General features: G+C 47.1%; 2 protein-coding genes across 5 annotated transcripts; one reads left to right on the top strand and one right to left on the bottom strand.

Moving 5' to 3' along the window:
- Positions 1-4,608: 4,608 nt before the first annotated feature.
- On the bottom strand, positions 4,609-14,114 carry NKAP (NFKB activating protein). Of its 2 annotated transcripts, XM_069811057.1 has the most exons (10): positions 14,074-14,114; positions 11,145-11,306; positions 9,876-9,956; positions 9,389-9,462; positions 9,047-9,166; positions 7,945-7,990; positions 7,413-7,528; positions 7,188-7,263; positions 6,535-6,684; positions 4,609-5,899 (listed from the first exon to the last, which is right to left on the bottom strand). In XM_069811057.1, the coding sequence occupies exons 1-10, from the start codon at positions 14,097-14,099 to the stop codon at positions 5,725-5,727; spliced, it is 1,026 nt and encodes a 341-aa protein (XP_069667158.1). In that variant the 5' UTR covers positions 14,100-14,114; the 3' UTR covers positions 4,609-5,724. The 2 variants fall into 2 exon arrangements, with proteins under 2 accessions (XP_069667158.1, XP_069667157.1); XM_069811056.1 differs by lacking the exons at positions 11,145-11,306; positions 14,074-14,114 and adding an exon at positions 10,379-10,670.
- ZBTB33 (zinc finger and BTB domain containing 33) lies at positions 10,616-19,163 on the top strand. Of its 3 annotated transcripts, none has more exons than XM_069811052.1 (2): positions 10,616-10,952; positions 16,893-19,163. In XM_069811052.1, the coding sequence occupies exons 1-2, from the start codon at positions 10,631-10,633 to the stop codon at positions 18,935-18,937; spliced, it is 2,367 nt and encodes a 788-aa protein (XP_069667153.1). In that variant the 5' UTR covers positions 10,616-10,630; the 3' UTR covers positions 18,938-19,163. The 3 variants fall into 3 exon arrangements, with proteins under 3 accessions (XP_069667153.1, XP_069667156.1, XP_069667154.1); XM_069811055.1 differs by lacking the exon at positions 10,616-10,952 and adding an exon at positions 15,459-15,576; XM_069811053.1 differs by lacking the exon at positions 10,616-10,952 and adding an exon at positions 15,599-15,946.
- The last annotated feature ends 1,386 nt before the right edge of the window (positions 19,164-20,549 follow it).

Below are 20,549 nucleotides of genomic sequence, written 5' to 3'. Positions count from 1 at the left end.
GGCGCCTGGAGCACCTCCTCCCCCTCCTTCTTCACTGAGCTTGGTGTCTGCAGGGTTGTTTCTCTCACATATTCTCACTCCTCTCTCCACTGCTGTTCCGGTGCTGGTTTTTTTCCCTCTTCTTAAATATGTTATCCCAGAGGTGCTACCACTGTCACTGATGGGCTTGGGCTAGGCCAGCAGCAGGTCCATCTTGGAGCTGGCTGGCATTGGCTTTGTTGGACATGGGGGAAGCTTCTAGCAGCTTCTTGCAGAAGCCACCCCTGTAGCCCCCGCCCTGCTACCAAAACCTCGCCACGCAAACCCCATAGAGTTGCATATAAGCTTTGGACAGAATGGTTTCCTCACTTTAGGCACTCTGATACACACTAGGCAGGTGTCTTCAAGAGGAAGAAAAGGAATGCCAAGAGGACTACCACAAAACTACCATTATGGATGCATCTGTAATAAGTACTTGTGAAATGCAGAAAGACAGCAGGACTGATCCTGTTTTTGCACTCACTGCTGCAGACCTGCAGTTCCCTGTAGTAACCCTGCTGACTTGTGCGGCAGTCTGCACGAATAGCCAGTGTCACCTCCTGCAGCTTACAATTCTTCCCTCCTGGCACATTAATACTCAGCAGTTTTAACTTACAATACAGCCAAAACCTGCTTCTCCTACATCCTAAATCCGCTATAAATAATGACTCTTACTTGTCTGCTTGTTAAAGTATGGCAAAAGTGAGAGTAAAATGCAGATCTTGAGTCACTACCATTAACACTGATTCACCGTGAAGCACGAGGTGTGGAACAACCACAAATAACCATGTAGAGTGAACAAGGTGCAGAGTCACATAAATCAGAGAAATTTCTGAAAGATTTCCAGCCCTGTGACTGGATAGTTACGCTTACTCAGCTGGACGGAGACTACTGAAAGAGCAGCCAGGCCAGCAGCAAAATATCCTTTTACTGTTCCGCAGCCAACGAGAGCTGAGGATGCCCAGCAGCACCAGAAGTTGTTTCCTGCTGACTGTAACCAAGTCTGTTTCTCTGCTCTGCACAAGTGTCTCTGTAATACAATTCTCTCTATTTGCTTGTAGCCATATTGAAAAAGGAGTAATATTGCAGAGAAAGAAAATACACTGACATAAATAGAATTCTTCTGGATTTACATCAGCATGAATAACAGCAAGTTGACACAGAAATTTGCATCTGAATTCCTCTGCTGATTAGTTGGGTTGGGATGAAGTGTTTCTGATAGTCTATCAGTAGTCCTGAGCCATAACTTACAGCCTGTGTCACTGAGCATGGACAGATACGTCTGACACTTCTCTGTGGCACTCTGTGTCCAGGTTCTGAGATGATGTGGTTAAATTAAGCCGTCCAGCTGCTCGTGCTTTCTAGATGTGGTCGGCCTTGGCTCCTGGCAAGCTTGTCAAGGTCTCAGTTTTCTGAAGGGCTGAAAAGAGCTTGGGAATCAATGAAATACCAGCCCAAAGCACTTAGCACCAGCTAGTCAGCTACAGTGCTGGCTGGAGAGACAGAAGAACTAGCAGGAGGAGAAGATCAGGAGGACAAGAAATGAGAGGGAAAGATGTGGAGATCAGGACAGGAAGTGGAGGAGGAGACAGGCTTCCAGGGCTCACACTAGCCTCGAGCTCCTCTCCCAAACTACACAGACAGCTGAAAAGCAAACCAGGGCTGCTTTAGGTAGGGTTTACTGTAATCCTTGCAGATACCAAGGGGCCTTGAACAGCTCTTGTGAAACTTGTCCTGCCTGGGTGAGCGTGCCTCCGTGGAGAATTCTGGGGGTCAGAAGAAGCCTTTTCTGTCTGACACCATGCCTCCGGCCGTGCTCACCTTACAGCATGTCCTGAGCAGCAGCTGGAAGAGGCTTCCTTTGTTTCTTGAGATGCAATAAACAAGTGGGCCTCATCTGTCACACACACACGGAGCTCTTCAGGGGTCTGCATCCCAAGTCTTGTCTTCCCAGCAGTTCCAACACAAGACCCTCCCATCAGCTGCTAAGCCATCTTCCAACCCGTTGACCAGTTCCTCCTCAGATGCTTCCCCGTACGTTGGCACAAGTCCCGCACCAGGGTCCTCAGGGTCTTTTTCTCCCATCTGTCTTTCAAAGCAGACACCTATGCTGCAGTTGCTCTTCCCTATTTTGTTACTGAGGGGATGAAACCAAATGAGGAAAACTCCTGTAAGAAACACAGAACAAAGTGTGCCAATGAGCAAAGGGAAGTTTCACAGTGCTCTCTCGCTCTGTGATACTACCTGTTGATATTCATTCTCTCATCTTGTACAAACCTAAACCAGCTTCCCACTGCCCCCACTACCTCTTTTCACCTTCAAGCAGTAAGCACCTCTGTCAGACCACAAGGACTAGGACCTACACTTTGCTTGTTTATTCCTCTAGTAGCTGAATCCTTGTAATAGCCCCTTGTCATCCTGGAAGAGCAGCTGCTGGGAATTCAGCACGCTGCATTCTGCTAAAACACCTCTGGCCTCTCTCATGTAGTGTCCACAGTCCTTTCCCTCTGAAGGGCTCCGTCGCAAGTGCTGGTGTTCAGAGCCTACAGCACCTCTGGCAACAGGCTGGACAGAGTCTGTGTTTGGCAGAGCACAGAGGGGGAGGCTGGTTTAGTTCCCAAATTGTGGAGACTGGCAGAAACATGACAGAGAATCTGGCAGGATCCCACATCTGCTTTCCTGCTCATACCATCTTCCCCTTCCAAGCAACAGCATTCACTCTGGGCAGCTGTAAGGCTGAGCAGAGGCGAGTTATGGAACAAGGAGTCAGTAAAGGGAGACTGGCCCGCTGCTCTTCATGCTGTCTCAGAACCCTTCTCCAGATTGGCCTGAAGTTTGTCACCTGTATAATAACACGTTGCAGCTCAAGAGAAAAAAAGAAATAAATTGCACTATGTAGACTTCTTACCTCCAGAACCTGTGCTTAGTCATATTGAACCTTAGCTTTTCTACTTACTGGCTATGGATCTACAAGTAGCAGTCCACAGATGTCATGGCTTAACCCCAGCTGGCAACTAAGCACCCCACAGCTGCTCACTCATTCCCCATGTGCCCCCCTCCCTCCAGCCCCCTGCAAACTGCAGAAGTGAGAAAACTTGTGGGCTGAGATAAAACCAGTTTAATAATTTTAAAAAAGAAATAGTAACAAATTGTAAGGAAAAAAATAACCAGGAGAGAGAAAAATAAAACCTAAAGAAAGACAAGTGATGCAAATGAAAGCAATTTCTCACCACAAACCAACTAATGCCCAGCCAGTTCCTGACCAGCAGCCCCCCTCGCCAACCTCCCCCCTAGTTTTACTGCTGAGCATGATGTCATATGGTCTGGAATATCCCTTTGGTCAGTTGGGGTCAGCTGTCCCGGCTGTGCCCCCCCAGCCTCCTTGCTGGTGGGGTGGGGTGAGGAGCAGAAAAGGCCTTGGCTCTGTGTAAGCACTGCTCAGCAATAATGAAAACATCCCTGTGTTATCAGCACAAATCCAAAATGTAGCCTCATAGTAGCTACGGTGAAGAAAATTAACTCTATCCTAGCCAAAACCAGCAAAACAGCTCATAGCCACTGGTCAGAAATCTTACATTGTAGCACAAGCTTAAAATTGTAACATATGAGTCTTTGCCTTCACAAGAGAATACTTAGAGACTTTAAATCAAATCTATCCTAATCCATATCAGAAATGTTGTACAAATACACAGGTTATATTTGAAGCAGATAGCAGCTCTCACCTAATTAAAATGTCTGCTTTTTGAGGTCCTGTATGTGAACTCTGCCCTCTCTCTCCTCTCTTGCAGACCTTGCTTGTCAAGGTATTCTTCACTCTGGAGTCCAGCAGGCTGATTGACAAGTAAATGTTATTACTCTTCCATCACTGACACAACTCGGGAGGTTCTAGTAAGCTTTTCCATGCCAAAAACAATCAGGGAGTTTGATGTAAATAAGTTTGCAATAATAGCAGAGAGGTAGAGGAAGCTGTCAAAATCTTGCTGTGCAAACCCAAATGACCCTGCTTATCATTAGCTTCACTCCACCACAAGCATGGATAGCCACCCCATGAGCATCTGCCTTCTTCATACTGGGTTGACACCGGTCTAGGTGGTGTTCTTTTTTTCAGCAGATAGGCTTGCCCTGTGAATGAAGGCCAGCTCTCAGCTGGCCAAACGTGGATTCAATGTTATTCTTACCATTCACCGTCTTTATTCCATCCTCCAGGCCAGAACAATGTCAGTTTAGAGAAAAGTGGCTTAAGGACATCATTGAAAATAAAAGAATCCTCATGGAAAGACTTACTTTCTAATGAACAGTTCCAATTCACCATCACCAATGCTCTGTTGGTATTTTGTGGAGAATCAAATAAACACAATGAAGAAAGAATGGCTCTTCCTTATTAGCATTTCTACTTTGCAGATACATAAAAAGCATTAAATCTATGCAAAAATCAACTATGGCCTGACATGGCAGCTGGCTTTAAATGATGGTCCCTTGCAGGTACGAGTGGGTACGGCTGGACAGAACCAGGTTCCAGACTGTAAATGGGAAGAGGCAGCTGGGCTGGACTTGCTGTTTGTGAACACCACGTCTGCAGAACTCAAGGGAAACACATTATAGGACTTTTTATTTTCTTCATACAAACATACAAGACATCTCTGCTGCCAAAATTACCACACAGAGATTTAGGGGAACAAAAAAACCCTCTAGAATATGCTCAAAAAGCATTTGAGAAAAAGAAGGCTAAGGGAGGTGTATCTGGCAATATGCAGTTGAATCACAGATAACCACCACAGAAGCACTACCCAGAGTAGGCCTCTGAGTACAGAGTTTAAAGACAGCCATGTAATATTGCTGAAACAGACCAAATTAAAATACCACAGGAGTTAAAATAAGGTTTTAATCTAGAACACTTCCATAGACAAAAGAATTTCAAATAAATTGAAAGATACATCCTTGTTACCACCTATATACATCCAGGGGTTCCAATCACTGCACCCCACTGCTCTGATACCTATGTATAACATAGGAAAAAAAAGAAGCAAGCAACTTAGTTCTTCACCACAGGCTTTGGCGGATTGAAGATCAGACCCTCCTATTACTGTTACTTTATACCCCAGTTGCAATCTGCTTGCTTTAAAGTAACTAAAGCCCATCTGTATTAAATTACAAACTCATTTCTATTTACAAGTCTAGTTTGAACCACAAACCAACCTCAACTGTTTTGAGAAAAAAATAAATCTAAAAGACTTATGAAAAAATACCTAAGTGGACAGTCTTAAATCTTAAATGGGAACTTGGGAGTTCCTTCATTTTTGCTACTGTTACTAGTAGCTTGCTTCTAATGGCTAGTCGACTCTGATTAATCAAAATAAAGGGAAAATTGCACTTATCAGCATCAGGTAACAAAGCCCTCCCATGGAATCCTTCTGCTTGTCCGATTCAAAGCGAGCACATAACATTGTCGCCTCTAGTCTTCCCTGCTTGTTCCTGCCTTCTCTGCCTCGTAGCCTTTCACTTTATGGGGATTCCTTGCAGATGGTGAAAAAATCATCCAAGAAAATCTGACAAAAGTAACTGTTTCCTTGATACAGATAATCCACTCCTGAGGCTTGGCCCTGTTGGGTGAAAGGCACTGCAGCACTTGCAGCTTTTTTCAAATCATGACTGGAACAGGTTTGCTGCTGCTTGGTAGAATCTACAGCGTACAGTTCAAATAAAGAATTATTTTTCCTCTTTGCCCTTTGTCTTTCTGTAGACCATCTCTCGAAAGCTTGCAAGGATCTTATTCTCTCGTTTCCTCCTCTCCTCCTGGTTGAAGGATGCCAGAGCTCTCTTTTCATCTGCGCTGTAAATCTGGTTCTCTTTACGCAGACGCACAGCTTCCATTCGGCGATGTCTGCAGAGGAGAACGTTGTGTACATCAGCACAGGCCGGGGGATGTAATGCCCCGTCACGGCTTCCACCCATCAACTGGCCTCAATGTTTTGAGGGACTTATAAAGATACCCACACTACAGAATCCGAACTGCACACAAACCTTCCCAGGAAGGAGCGTGGCAGAGCAAGAAACTGAATTCTGGGGGTGTCTGCTTTCAGGCAGTCATCTGGAAGCCCCACCTAATCCCAGGACATCAGCTGCCAGCTCACCAAAATTTAGGTGAAGTTCCTGTTGAACTTGGAGAAAAAAGTGCAGCCAACCTCTCACACTTTGATTTGTCTCCCACTGAAGAGCCAGCACATTACCACTGCTGTCCAAACACACCACCTTTGAGCCACCTGACACAAGCATCTCCTCATTTGAAACACAAGATAAGTATATTACCTGGAAAGAATTTTTGCTCTTGAGGAGAATGTGTCCTTAAAAACCTCACCATCTATAGCAATAGGGAGTTTAGTGTAGATTATTAAAAGCACACAGAGAACCTTCTCTTCTGTGCTTTCAACTAGAGCTTGGAAGAAGTTTTCCAACCGGCCAACAGAGGAAGCAGCTCTTGAAAATTTCACTGAACCATTACCATCATCAAAACTGTACCTGCTGCCACTCATGACATAACCAGAGCTCTCAAACGATGCGATCTCTTCACTGGTCAAGCCGATTTCACCTCTCCGGGGTATACGTTTTCCTGCTTTTACGTACTCTGCCATTGCTGCACCTTCACCGGGCAAGAGGGCATGTCCATAGCTTAAAAAAAAAAAAAAAAAAAAAAGAAAAAAAGCCGTTATTTCAAGCAGTCTCAAATAGAGAGAGCCTGAGCTAAACGTGCAGCTTCCCTGTTCACTACTTGCTACAGCTGCATTTTTAAGCACTTTCTTGTTCTTTCCCACACATTGGCCTGTTTCTTCCTTATGGCTAACACTAGCAACAACATCTTAAATTACCAATTGTATCCATTCTGATTAAACAGTAATGAAAACACTATGAAGTCACAATACTGCAGAGCCTTAGAATAAAGGCATCTTACAATTGATTTTCTAGGAATTGAGGCGAAAAAGCATAAATCAGACTTTTCTGCCTGAATTCAGGCCAGGGTAAAGGCTAGCACCACTACCACTTCTGTCTGTGAGTTTCTGGCACAGCCTTTCTCTCCAATACATGCCACATTGTTACAACAGCCCTTTTGAATGGTAACCTTCATGCTTGATTTACTTGATTTGATCAAAGTACCCTTAGAGCTGGCTACTCACTTCAAAGGCCTATCATCCTGAGATGCATGAGTTTTGGGTGCTTCTGGTCCAATCAAGCTGTCAGCTTCTGTATTTTCTGCAGCAATCAAATAATGAGGAAGATTAATATTGTGCCCATTGTTCTTTGTTATCGGAACAGTTACACAGGTCAGCAACACCTAACAAAGAATTCACAAAAAGGACACCAAGAAGTTTCAATCCAAGTTTAAAGTCAGGTGAACCTACTTGATCTCTCAATCCAGAGATCTTCCCCTTGAAATGTTTCGTCATCAGAATCTTCACTACTTGAATCACTAGATTCCTTCCTGGTCTTCTTATTTTTCTTTTTCTTATACTTCTTCCTGTAATAAAGTCAAAGACAGACATGCCTTTTACCAAAATTTAAGATGAAAGAAAGTGCTTGGTATCATACTCAAGTCATTAGTTTCTCAAGGCAACTTCCACCTACGGAAAGACGGGCTGTCTGCATATAGACTGTTGTTGTTTCGCAGAAAATGCTTTACAGCAAAACAAAGACAAAATATGCACTGTTGTGCCTTTCATATAGCATTACAAAGTGGCTCCCTACGTTTGCAGCAAGTTCTCTACGCGGCATGGTTCTGCAGATTTACAGAAAATTCATCAAATTAAGATTTCTCGACAGCATTTATAGCCCTAATTACAAAAGTGCTCAGCCTTCCTCACTATCTGCCAAGAAAGTGGTGCTGCCCTCTAGTCAAAAGCAGATAGAATTACACACAACAACCTGGAAACTTACTTTCTGTTCTTCTTTTTCTTCTTCTTGCTTTTCTTTTTATCTTCATCTGAAAAAAGGAAAGTGTACATATTATCAAAAAAGAGATGATTAGCTATAATTAAGTAGTTTACTGCACTGTGAATAACTAACTGAATGCCTTAATAAGCATCAGAATGCCTTAGTACACAGCTTCTCAGACGTGATTTGTTTAGGTACCAAATAATACTGACAAAGTCTTAGTAGAAAGCTACCTGCAATATTGTTCAATATGAGAACATGTTCATTGTGTTGGCGTGAAACCCCCAATGGATGCTAAATTCAGAAATCCTGTTTCTTGAGGCCAGAACACAAGCACTCAAGGAAAACGCACTGCAAACCCAGCAAGATGGTGAAAGAAAATACCACTGGATTGATGTTGCAGCTCTGTAATTTCAGAACACTGCAAGCTGTTCTGGTTTCAGCTGGTATAGAGTTAATTGTCTTTCTAGTAGCTGGTACAGTGCTACGTTTTTGAGTTAGGTATGAGAAGAATGTTGATAACACTGATGTTTTCAGTTGTTGCTAAGTAATGTTTAGTCTAAAATCAAGGATTTTTCAGCTTCTCATGCCCAACCAGCGAGAAAGCTGGAGGGACACAAGAAGGTGGGAAGGGACACAGCCAGGGCAGCTGACCCAAAGTGGCCAACAGGGTATTCCATACCATGTGACGTCATGTCCAGTATATAAACTGGGGGGAGTGGGTGCGAGGGGATCGCTGCTCGAGGACTAACTGGGCATCGGTCGGTGGGTGGTGAGCAGTTGCATTGTGCATCACTTGTATATGCCAATCCATTTATTATTACTACTGTCTTTTTATTAGTGTTATCATTATTAGTTTCCTCTTTTCTGTTCTGTTAAACAGTTCTTATCTCAACCCACGAGTTTTACTTCTTTTCCTGATTTTCTCCCCCATCCCACTGGGTGGGGGGGGGAGTGAGTGAGCGGCTGCATGGTGCTTAGTTGCTGGCTGGGGTTAAACCATGACACAAGCGTGCAACAAAAGCCAGAAGCGTCGCTTTGCCTTCAGAGGAGCAGAAGGAGAGCTCTCATGCCACGCATATTAGCCAAAACTCTCTTTTCTTACCACTGGAGTTCTGCTCAGACTCCGACTCACTGTCGCTGTCCTCAGAATGTTTTCTGCGTTTTCTTTTGGATGCCTTCCGCTTTTTCTTCTTTCTTTTCTTCTTCTTTTTCTTTTTTTCCTCTAGAATGTTTTTAAAATACAACATTAGAGAACAGACAAAGATCATCTAGCTCCGTATGTATTTCCCAGTCTTCCCAAAGCAATGCTCTCCTTTGAACCGGAGCCCACCACACTCACTTCCACCCATCAAAGCCAGTGAATCTCCTGCAAGCAACAACAGCAGATTCTAGACTTTGGTAGCTTCCCGTTTTCAAAACAAGCTGTGTAAGGAATGCAAAATACCTTCCGAGCTGGAATCTGAAGAACTACTCTTGGATTTTGCTTCTTCATCTTCTACCGGTGTATGCTCATCGGAACTGAATAAAAATTAAAGTTTGCTATTTAAAATCTATTTTGTAGTATTCAAGATCAAAGGTACACACATGACCAGACACATGCTCGCAGATTCTGAGTTGATACTTGCAACAGAGTAAACTATTAAACAGCTAATTTGCAGCATGGGAACTCCTTTCAGAACCACAACACAAAGGTCACCTGATCTACAATGAATCACATCTTGCATAACTGGGATGCCAGAATTATTTGGGAGGAAAAAAAACCCCAAAACCCCATAAAAGTAATAACTGCATTATGTTGATTCAGAAATCAACTGACACAACGTGAATTGCAGCGAAGGGACTAGCTTAGGGACAAGACATTTTTGTAAATTAAACCGATGCGCAATCAGTATCATACAAACTGGAAGGAAAGAAGAAAGACTGTGCCTTACTCGGGGTCAGGAACCTTTGGTGACAGTCCCCAGACTTCAGGTGCCCCCAGTTCCCCAATTCTCTCTCTCTCGTTGAGCCTCCTGTAACAGAAAACACCTTCACCAAAGGCCCGTGTGTGATCGCCAGCCCATAAACATTTCGAGTCCGGCATCTGCCACCGGTTCTAACGGCCTGAAGCAGCCACGCTCGGGAGAAGAAACAACCAGCGGCCTGGGAGGCCGGAGGCAAACCTCCGCGCACCGCGCAGCCCCGGCGGCTAACAGCCGTCAGCACCCTCCCAGCCGTGCCCCGGCGATGCCCGCCGCAAGGACGGGCCGGAGGGGCTGAAAGCGCCGGGCAGCGCCGCCGCACCGGGACGCCAGGCCGGGAGAGGGCCCTGCAGAAACAGGCCCAGCCGCCCGGCACCCTCCCCTCCCCGGGAGCGCCGGTTCCTCCGAGCGGAGGGGCGTCGGGGAACCGGCACGACAGGCCCTACGGAACGCCGCCCGGGGCCGGCGCTCGCCTCTGCCGCAGGATCTCCTCCTTCTCCTTCTCGTAGTACTCGGGCCAGGCCTTGCCGTGGTGGTGGCCGTGGTGCGCGGCGGAGCGCGGCCCGCCGGGGGTCCGCTCGCGGGAGCGGGACCAGCTGCGGCTCCGCCGGTGGCTCGGCCGCTTCAGGCCGTTGCGCTCGCGGGAACGGGACCGGGAGCGCGACCTGCGGCCGCGGCGTTCGGGGCTGGCGGCCGGCGGGCTGCGGGAACGCGACGCCGGCGCCATGGCGGCGGGGCGGGCGTTGCCGATGAGCCGCTTCCGGGCTTGGGCGGGACTTCCGGCGCCCTCCCGTCCGGGCGGGCGGTGGTGGCGGCGGCGGGGCGGAAGCGGGGCGGAAGCGGGGCGGCCCCGCCCGCGGGGCGCACCGCCCCACCCGCCCGTGCGGCAACACGGCGCCGCGGCGGCGGCGGCGGCGACGTTCCCGGCGGCGGGTCCCTTTGTGCTGCCGGCGGCGGGACAACAAGCCCCGCGACGGCCGGGTCGGGTCCCCCGGGAGCCGAGCGGCCGCCCGGCAAGCATGGACGTGCGGGCAGCGGCGGTGCCAGGTAAGGCGGCGGCGGCGGGTGGTGGCGGCGGGCTGGCGGCGGGGGTGCAGGCCCGGCCCCGCGGCCGGGAGCTGTCCAGGGCGGCCCCGGGAGCAGCACTGCCCGGCGGACAGCTCACGGCCCGCCCCCGCCGCCGGCGAGGGTGTTGGGGGGCGGCGGGGGGAGGTCAGGCGGGGAGTCCCCGTTACTCACCCTCCGCCGGAGCCCGCGGGGCGGCGGGGGTCCCCCTTCCCCGGGCACCGCCTGGTACCTTCACGGACGATTTTTTTGGAAATTAAAAAATACGGGAGCTCCCGGACAGGCCTGGCACGGTCTCGGTGGCAGCACGTAAGGAGCAGGCGAAACAGCAGCGATCTGGGGAGAAAATGACACACGTTCTGTATGAAGATCAGACGCTCGCTGTCCTTCTCTGAGCGTCCTTCCCCTGCAGGGTGCCAGGTTTGGGCACCTTGCAGCGGTGCTTTCTTGAAAAACAACCCGGAGTTTCTGCTCTGCGCTGGGAAGTGCAGTGTAACGTTGCTGGGCTCTGGCGAAGCTCCGCATGAACGGGGCATGTCAGACAGCTGCTCCATCCCGGAAAGCCCATGTTGGTTTATGCTGTCTAGAAAAGATGTCGGAGTATGTCAGTCTCTTTTCCACAAACGAAACACTATTTCAGTTCCCAAAACTATCACAAGCAGCATAAAAAAATCTGTAAGGAGGAAGCCTATTTAAATGGTGTGTTATCTTGGTGCATGTAAGCACATGCAGAATGGGGACGGAAAAGATGTTACCAGAGGTTGGCATATGTGTATGGTGTTACTCTACCCTGTGTCTGTCCGAGGTATCTCCCTGCTGTGGAGCTTTCTGAATATTTTGAGTATCAGGGACTACTGCTTGCCTAATTAAACCAGATAAGGCTATCTTTTAAAAGGCTGTCGTTTTGATTGGCTGTATGGTCGTTTGAATGAGACAGCTGGAAGTGGCTGTATTTTTGCCAGCTGAATCCATACTGCCTGAATCCAGGCTCAGTGACTTTGTCTCCCTGAGCTTGCAGTCTCAGGAAGAACCTGAAACCTAGAGTGATCTGGAGACTTAGCAGCCCGTATCCACACTCTCCTCACAGGCTGCCCCAGTTTGTTTACCCCTGTGGTATGTGAGGTCAGATGTCCCCAGGAAGAAGTCCAGGCCACTATGTGCTCCCAGCACTGGTTACAGGAGGTCATGCCACCAAACCCCGAGAGAGATGGAAGCTGCTGGGCCAGACACGTAACATAGGGACCTGTCCACGTGGCAAGTAGATGTACCCCTGAGGCCTTCATGAGGGCACGTGGCCTTCCCTAGCTTCTCCCCCGGGGTCCCCCACAGCCAGGGCTCAGGGCTGCCCCTGAAAAGGGGTGGAAGACCCTGAAATGTGGCCAGCGGCAACGTTCTGTGCACTGGAGCCGGGGTCTACCATGTGTTGATGCGGGCTGGCAGGGAGGCGAAGAGCAAGGGGATTTCAGAGGCACTGAGCACTGCAGCGCTCGGCACAGCTCACAGCTGGCTACCAGCCTTTGGTAGCGCTGAGGCAGCTCTCATGATACAGCCACTCATGTCTGCACCCGAGGGTCTGCCTTGGCCAAATGACAACTAAAACATCTACCTCTCAGGAGCATGCGGCGCCTCTGTTACTTAATATTGTAAAGTGGTGTGAAGTATTTTTATACACAGGTTATACAATGCACATATGTGCAGTACGTAACAGCATCTAAAACAACTACTATTGTCAATAAAAAGCATCACTGGACTTTAAATTTGGTTATGTGAGGCTTTAAATAATGGGATTGACAGGAAAAATACTCTCTGAAAATTCCTCAAAGCACAAATAGTGGAAATTGGTATTTAGAGTCCTTCAGAAGCAGTGGTATTTCATCTGAAATTCCACAGTGGAATAATATTTCTGTCCCTAAAAGTAGCCTTAGCTAGGATAACTGTTGCATTTTGATTTTACTGAAGGCCCTAAGGGAAAATTCACTGTCCTGTTTATCACATTTAAATTATTTAAATGTAAAATATATTTTTTCATGACAGAGAATGCTTCTTTGTCTCTCAGATTTTTCAAGTCTTTAAAAGAATTTTCTGTTCCCACAAACTGTATTTTTAAAAAAGAAGAGAGCTCTTCAAATTGTTTAACTGAAATTTTGTCACTGAATTGCATATTTTTTTGTCTTCTCACAAACGCCTACATATCACTTCTTTAAATTTGTACTTAGTATTTTCAAAGCCTCCATCCCAGAGGTTTTTTGGATCACTCCTATGCATCAAAATAAAAGTTGCTATTGTGTCTCCTATCTATTTTTCAGTTCCAAGAACACCACGTTTAGGTCTATGTTCTAGATGTTTCTTGTCAATATCTTAGATAAAACATCTCTTTTCATTTGTCACTATGTAACATTTTATGGGAGTCAAATCACCAACCGCTTTCGAGGGTTATAAAAAAATAAAAGAGAAGGAAAAAATCCCCCAAAACTAAGAGGTGCATGCTAGACAAAAAAAATATTCACACTGAAATTCTGCATTCCGGTGCAGGAGGACTGAGTGGCAGCTTCAGTAAAATTTTTTAAGCTGGTCAGAGCATTAGCTCTGCCCTGACCATGGCAAGGTGACAGTGGAGTTCAGATTTTATACCTGATATAAGAAGTTGCCATAGGGAGAAGCTTCTGTGAAAAGGTAAAAGTCAAGGAGGTGGTGCAACTCTCACAGCTAGACCAGCATCTTTTAAATTAGCCAGCATTTCTGTGCCAAAGGGTAAGCAGTTCAAACCTGATTTTTAAGAACTGATGATGCTTCAGGAGCAGGGCTCCTTCCAGATCAGTGCTTATCTTTATCTGTAAATTTTCCTGTTAGTTATTTAGAAATGAGATAGGCAATGAGAGGAATAAAACTCCTTAAAGCCAAAGGAAGAAAGGCTAAGAAATGATTTAATTTGGACCATCAGACATTTTTTGGAGGAGAAAAAAGAACACTGGATTATACATTATGAATTAAAACAATTATAGTGTTATTTTCATTTAATATAACCTCCTCTGTGAAAATTACTAAGAACCTATATCAAAGGAGAAAACTTAATTGAAGGGTTATATGAGGAAGAAAAGCCTACCTTTTGCACCGATTATTCTTTTCCATTATTCTTCTTCACTCAACTCTCTGGAAAAACCTGTAAATAAACAGAAACCGGCTTTGTAACATTTCAGATCTGAAGGCTCACTTCAAAAAGCCACTTCTGCTACTAGCTATACAAATACAGGGAGCATGGCAGGTGATTTTCTGGCTAGAAGGGCTCACAAACCTGGGTGGGACCATTTCATTGCCGATACACGCAGTGAGGGATTGCAGTCATTTGTGCCAGTGACTGTGGCCTGCTAATGTTTTTGGTTGAACTTGATAGAAGGACGTTTGTTCTTGGGAAAGTTTTTGAATCTTACGAAAAATCAAGAACCCCCATGGTTCAAGTCCACAAAATCCATAGGAAAAAGAAAAGGAACAGATCAGTAACTGAAGATGAAAAATATCTTTCATGATCTCGGTGTTCTTTGAGCATTCACGGACAGTGAGAGTTTCCAAGAGAGCTCATTGTGGATACGTCACTTTGATGACCACATGCCGAATGTGCCGAAGGCCGCGTTTTATTAAAGGACTTAGGTCTGTACAGCTCCTAGTGGAGTCTAACACGTGCCACTGTGGTGCAAAGAATACGCAACACGTGATCCTGCAGCGCGAGCGTGGGTGTTCAGGTTTAGGTTACCGGAGATTTCCTCGCTGTTGGGTGGAGGTGCCAGCTGCGTCAGCCGTTGGCAGAGCAGCGCCAGCCCGGTCTCTGCCCCCAGGAAGGAAATGAGCCGCAGTGGGAAATAACCTGCTGCCATCACATCTCCACAGCCTTATCCAACGGGGTCAGACGTAAGGCAGGCGTTGGGGGGCTGACTGCGAGCTTCGCCTGGGGCAAGGAGAGCGGGACAGGTGGCAGCCTGGCAGGAGCGGCCAAGGCCGAAGCGAGGCCCGTGTGCTCGGCCCTCGGCTGCCCAAGGCCCTCGGTGGAGCGGGGCCAGGGACCGGCGAGGTGCGGAGCCCCCCCCCCCCGCCGCCAGCGGCCAACACACGGGGCCCTGAGGCCTGTAACCGGCCCTCGGTGCACCTGAAGGCGAAGGGGCGGGAGACCGACCCGGGCGGTGCAGGCCCAGGCGGCCTCCGGGGGCTCCTGGGAGCCGCTGACCGCCTCAGCCCGCTACACCGGAACGGCGACCGAGGGGGTACCGGGAGAGGGGTGGCCGGGCCGGGGGAGCCCACGGCGGGCACGGGCAGAGCACGCCTCGGGCGGCCCCGCCTGAGGCCCCCTCGCCTTGAGGCGGCCGGAGGACCGCCCCGCCCCGCCCTCCGGCCCCGAGCGCGGCCGAAGGTTCCCGAGGCCGTTCGGCTCAGGGAGCCGAAGAGTGACGAGGGCGCTCGGGCGGAGCGCGACGGCCCCGCAGGGGAGGGCAGGGCGGTGCAGCGCCCCCTGGCGGCCGCGCAGCGGGGGCGGCGCCCGAGCCCGAGAAGCGGCGGCGGCGGCGGCCGGTGCCCGTTGTGCGGAGAAGGGCGGTGGGTGCTGGCGGCCGGAGCGCAGGTAACGCGGGCCCTCGCCTTCCTCCTCCGCGCCGCGGGCTGCCTTCTCCCTCCCGCTGCCGGCGGGGTGGGGGCCGGCCGCGCTCGCCTCGCCTCGAGCAGGAAGCGGCGGCGGCGGGCACGGCCTTGACCGCGCGGAGGCGGCGGAGGGGCCGCCCGTCACCTCCGGCTGCCGCCGGGCCGCTCTCCCCGGTGGTCCGCCGCCGCCGCCGCCGCTCCGTCTGGCTGAGGCGGGGGTCGCCCGGCCGCTCTTGCCCAGCCCGGGGAACCAGCGCCGGGCCCCGGCGGCCGCCCGCGAAACACCTCCCGTGACGGTGCCCTCCCCGCCGCGGCGGCGGCGGCGTCTCCGCCTCGAAACGCTCGTTTTCATGGTAAACTTCACCGGGAGCTGCGGGGAGCGGGGAACCGAGGGGTTGGCCTTGGAGGAGGGAGAGCGAGGAGTCCGCCTTGCACCGCGGCTGGCGTGCCGCGGCCGCGATCGGAGCGGGGAGGCGGGCGGCGGCCGGGGCGGCCGGGGCGGCCGGGGCGGTCGGCCTCCTCGTCTGGTCCTGCCCTTTCCAGGCGCAGGGGAATAAAGTTTTAGGAGTAAAACGAAGGACTTGGAGCCTTTCCGTCGCTGTTCGTGTGGGTCGGTGTTGGTTTTTTGCATCGGGTTTGCGGGGTGGGGGGGTCGTCGAATGGGATCGATGGATTAGTTTGACTTTACAGATCATTTTTGTTACCGTGCTGACGCGGTGTCTCGGTTTCAAACACAAAGCAACCTTGCAAGTACATGAGGAGGGGTGGGGGGAAAAAAAAAAAGTTTCTTTTTCTGGGCAAGGAAGTGAAGTATCAATAGCATTTTCATTAACCTCGGTTGACTGGTAGCATACGGATGCAGAGATTTTGTTGTCCTGCCCATAAATAATAACCTGGATGTTATTGGGCTTTCTCATAACAATTTACGGAATATTTTCACAATTAAAAATAAATCTCTAATGACGTTTAAAGCCTTTTGAGGGACCCGAATCTCACATCTTCCCGGTTTTCAAATTTACCTTATTTGCTGTTGAATCAGCTAAGCAGTTGTTTCTCTGTTCCTCACCTTGTAAGAATAGAGGATATATTCAGAATTGCACATACCTTGTGTAGAAGGTGAAGGGACAAATAACAACAAGGATCAAGTTTGCAGAGTGCTATAGCATATAAGCTTATGAGTAGTATCTCAGATTTGGTTTTTCAAAAGAAGGAATAAACAGTACATGTGGGAATATCATGCAGTTAAAACCGTAAATTTGTGTTTTTACTGATTTGATGCCTTTTACTTTTTCTTTGTAGGAATGGAGGGGAAAAAACTGATTTCTGCAACAGACACACAATATTCTAGTGTGCTCCTTCAGTCTTTGAATGAACAACGTGGCCACGGACTTTTTTGTGATGTTACTGTCATTGTGGAGGACCAGAAATTTCGAGCTCACAGGAACATCCTTTCGGCCTCAAGCACATATTTTCACCAGCTTTTCTCAGTGGCTGGGCAAGTAGTTGAACTGAGCTTCGTAAGAGCAGAAATTTTTGCAGAAATTCTTAACTATATTTATAGTTCCAAAATAATCAGCATTTCATCCGATTTACTTGATGAACTGATTAAATCAGGGCAACAGCTGGGTGTTAAATTCATAGCTGATCTGGGCATACCTCCGTCTGAAGGAAAAAACATGCCAAGCGAGGGCAAAGATGGTGCTTCAGAAACTTCAACTTCTAGTCCAGGACAAAAGGACGCTGAAACACAAGTACCTGTAATAAGGCCAGAGGGTCAAGAGGTAACGGATGGAATGCCGGTGATAACACAGTCATTCTCTTTACATGGCATAGAATATGAGACTACAAAAATTACAGTGAGTGATTCGGATGATGAAGACGATGATGTAATCTTTTGCTCTGAGATTGTTCCTCCAAAAGAATGTACTAAAGATAAAAATTCTGCAACCCAGAACCAGCCTTGCCCAAGTCCAGCTGGAGTGGTTTCTGACCAAAAATCAGGTGGTAGTGGTGGTTCTCCCCATTTGACGAGCACCACAGCAGCTCAAAAACTCACTTTGTCTGCCAGTCAGCTAAGCCCAAACCAAACACAATCAAGTGCTGAATCACTTGTCTCTGGAACACCGCAGCATTTGACTCCCAATATCATTGTGCTAAATAAGCCTCTACTTAACTCATCGCTCAGTGCCAGCTCCTTGCATCAAACACATGTGACCCCTACAATTAATTTAGTTGAGGAGAACCAGCAGCCATCTAATAATGGCTCCTTAACTGAAGTGGAAACAACTGCTGTTGATGATGAAGAGGCTGTTGAAGATGATGTGGATATCATTAGCTCCTCTAGTCCTGGTTCAGTCAGCAGTAGCTCTTTGGTTCAGCAACCTTCTATACCCAAAGCAGCAACCACTGAAGGATCAGGTGTACAGAAAAAACAGGTTGTTACATTTTCACAAGAGCCATCTTCTAAACCTGGAGAATTTAAAATAAAAATCTCAGATGTCCTTACTGGAAACAACAAGGAATTAAGTTCAGGTATAGCATCAAAGCATGTGGCAGAAGGGCAGAAAATCATAACATTAGATACAGCAACTGAAATAGAAGGCTTATCCACAGGCTGTAAGGTTTATGCGAATATCGGTGAGGATACATACGACATAGTCATTCCTGTGAAGGGTGATTCTGAGGAAGGCGAAGCCAAGGCTGATGAAACACCTAGAACGTCTGGTGGTGATTCTCCAAACAGGAAACGCATGAAAGTAAAGCACGATGACCATTACGAGCTCATAGTGGATGGAAGAGTCTACTACATTTGTATTGTGTGTAAGAGATCATATGCATGTCTGACCAGTTTACGGAGACATTTTAACGTTCATTCCTGGGAGAAGAAGTATCCATGTCGATATTGTGACAAAGTTTTTCCTCTTGCAGAATACCGTACAAAGCATGAAATTCACCACACGGGTGAGCGAAGGTACCAGTGCTTGACGTGTGGCAAATCTTTCATCAACTACCAAATTACGGCCTCCCACATAAGATCAGTTCATAGCCAAGACCCTTCTGGAGATACCAAGCTTTATCGATTGCATCCTTGCAGGTCTTTGCAGATCAGACAGTATGCGTACATTACTGATCACTCAAGCAGTATACCAGTAATAAACGAGGGTGGAATTGTTTATCGTGTTGGCACAGGGAAGGATGGCACTGAAGGAACAACATCTAACCCTCCAGCCAAACAAATTACCTGGGATGACATTTTCATTCCGCAGGGAAATGAAGCAATTTTTAAACAAAATCCATCAGAGGGAAGTACTGAATTTGAGTTTGTAATACCAGAATCTTACTGAAATGCATTAAATGCAGGAAAAAGGATTCAGTGCAGAAATACTGCAGCTGTTTTAAATGAACTGTTAAAATCGCTGTAAAATCGAATGTTAAAGTGAAAACAAGTTAACTTGTTCTACCAACTCATCAAGTGGTAGCACTTAGATGGATCATTAGTAGCTGCAAGCGATTTGTGGAGGTGATTCATCTGGAAGTTTACTTGAATAAAGAATAAGACATTTCCAAGGAGCTGGCAGTGTTTTCTGGTATGTTAATTTTGATCAAAACGTGGGGATTTGTAGCTTGAAAAGGTACAATTTCTTCTGAAGAGCTAGAAATCTTTCTTCTAAAGTAATTGAGGTAATTCCTGTACCCATACTTACTATGTAAACCCTTTCTTTCATGTTAGCACTTTAATGCTGAATTCTGTTTAGATGTTAACCAAGAAAACAGTAAGATTTTTTCATTGTAGTCTCTTGAATATGGAACCATTTAAAAAAAAAATAATCTCAGAACTCATACTTATTTTTGTGAACAATGCATTACTGCAAGGGTCCAAAATAACTGATCCAGTAGTTTGGAGTAGTGTATTTTTGAATTAGCATCTTAGTTCTGCTTTTATAAGCACTATGAATCATCTGTCTTCATGCAAATAGTCTTGCCAACAAGAGATACTCAGTTAGGGCTAACTTGAACAAACTTTATTTATACTTGGCAGTATGGTGAGCAGAGTATTCAGTGTCTGGACCATTGTATTTTGCTCTTTTTACAATGGGGAAAAAAACCCACCCAAACCCACAAAGCTCAATAGTGAAGAAGATGAGAACACTTAGGAAGGAGAAAATTTTGCCTTTTCAAAGCTTGAGGAATAATGTTAGGTTTTCTTACTACTGGAAAAGATGCCAGTAGTTAGTTTGGAAAAAAGTGCTGTTCCTTTTTTTGCCCTTCAAGAAGAAAGGCTTCAGTCTGGTATTTCAAAAAAAGGTAATATGATAAAATTAATCTTTTTTTTTTTTAGCTGAAAGCTTTGAAATTTGCTTCTCAAAACTATGAAATAATCTAAGTGCTGTATCAGTTTAGCACCAAGACAGCTGAGGATCTTGTATGCCTATCTGGCTAGATCTTTAAGTGAAACAGGGATTTGGATTTCACATGCACACACGCACTCACACATGCACACACATGTGCGCACAGACACCCCCACCCCCACCCCCCGCTTTTATAGTGTGTGGAAGCATGAGGACTAAACCAAGAATCAAAAAATACCCTCCATCCACCGTAATCCAAAGTATCATTTTTCTGCAGTTGACTAGTTGTCATCTATTTTCAGTTTTGGGTTTATTACATCGTCCTTTTTTCTCCTTGCAATTGGCACATATTTAGGCACTTAGAAGATAAATTAGATGTCCAACTTGAACAGGAAACAGTAGATCTGAGAAAAAACAAACAGCTGTTTACAGGAGTCATAGTTTAGCATTTCAGATTTAGTAACTTGTTGAATTTTTGTAAATGGTGATATGAAAACTGCTCAAGTTTTAGAGGTGACTAAGAAAGATTGTCGTGCATAGTACTAGTTAGTTATTGTAACCTTTCATTGCTTAAATTAGCATTAAAGGTTTTTTCTTTTCATGTTTT

The sequence above is a fragment of the Haliaeetus albicilla genome, chromosome 23, assembly GCF_947461875.1.
Source record: "Haliaeetus albicilla chromosome 23, bHalAlb1.1, whole genome shotgun sequence".
Taxonomy (NCBI): Eukaryota; Metazoa; Chordata; class Aves; order Accipitriformes; family Accipitridae; genus Haliaeetus; species Haliaeetus albicilla.
The sequence above is the reverse complement of the archived record's forward strand: the minus strand, read 5'-3'. Positions and strand labels throughout refer to the sequence as shown.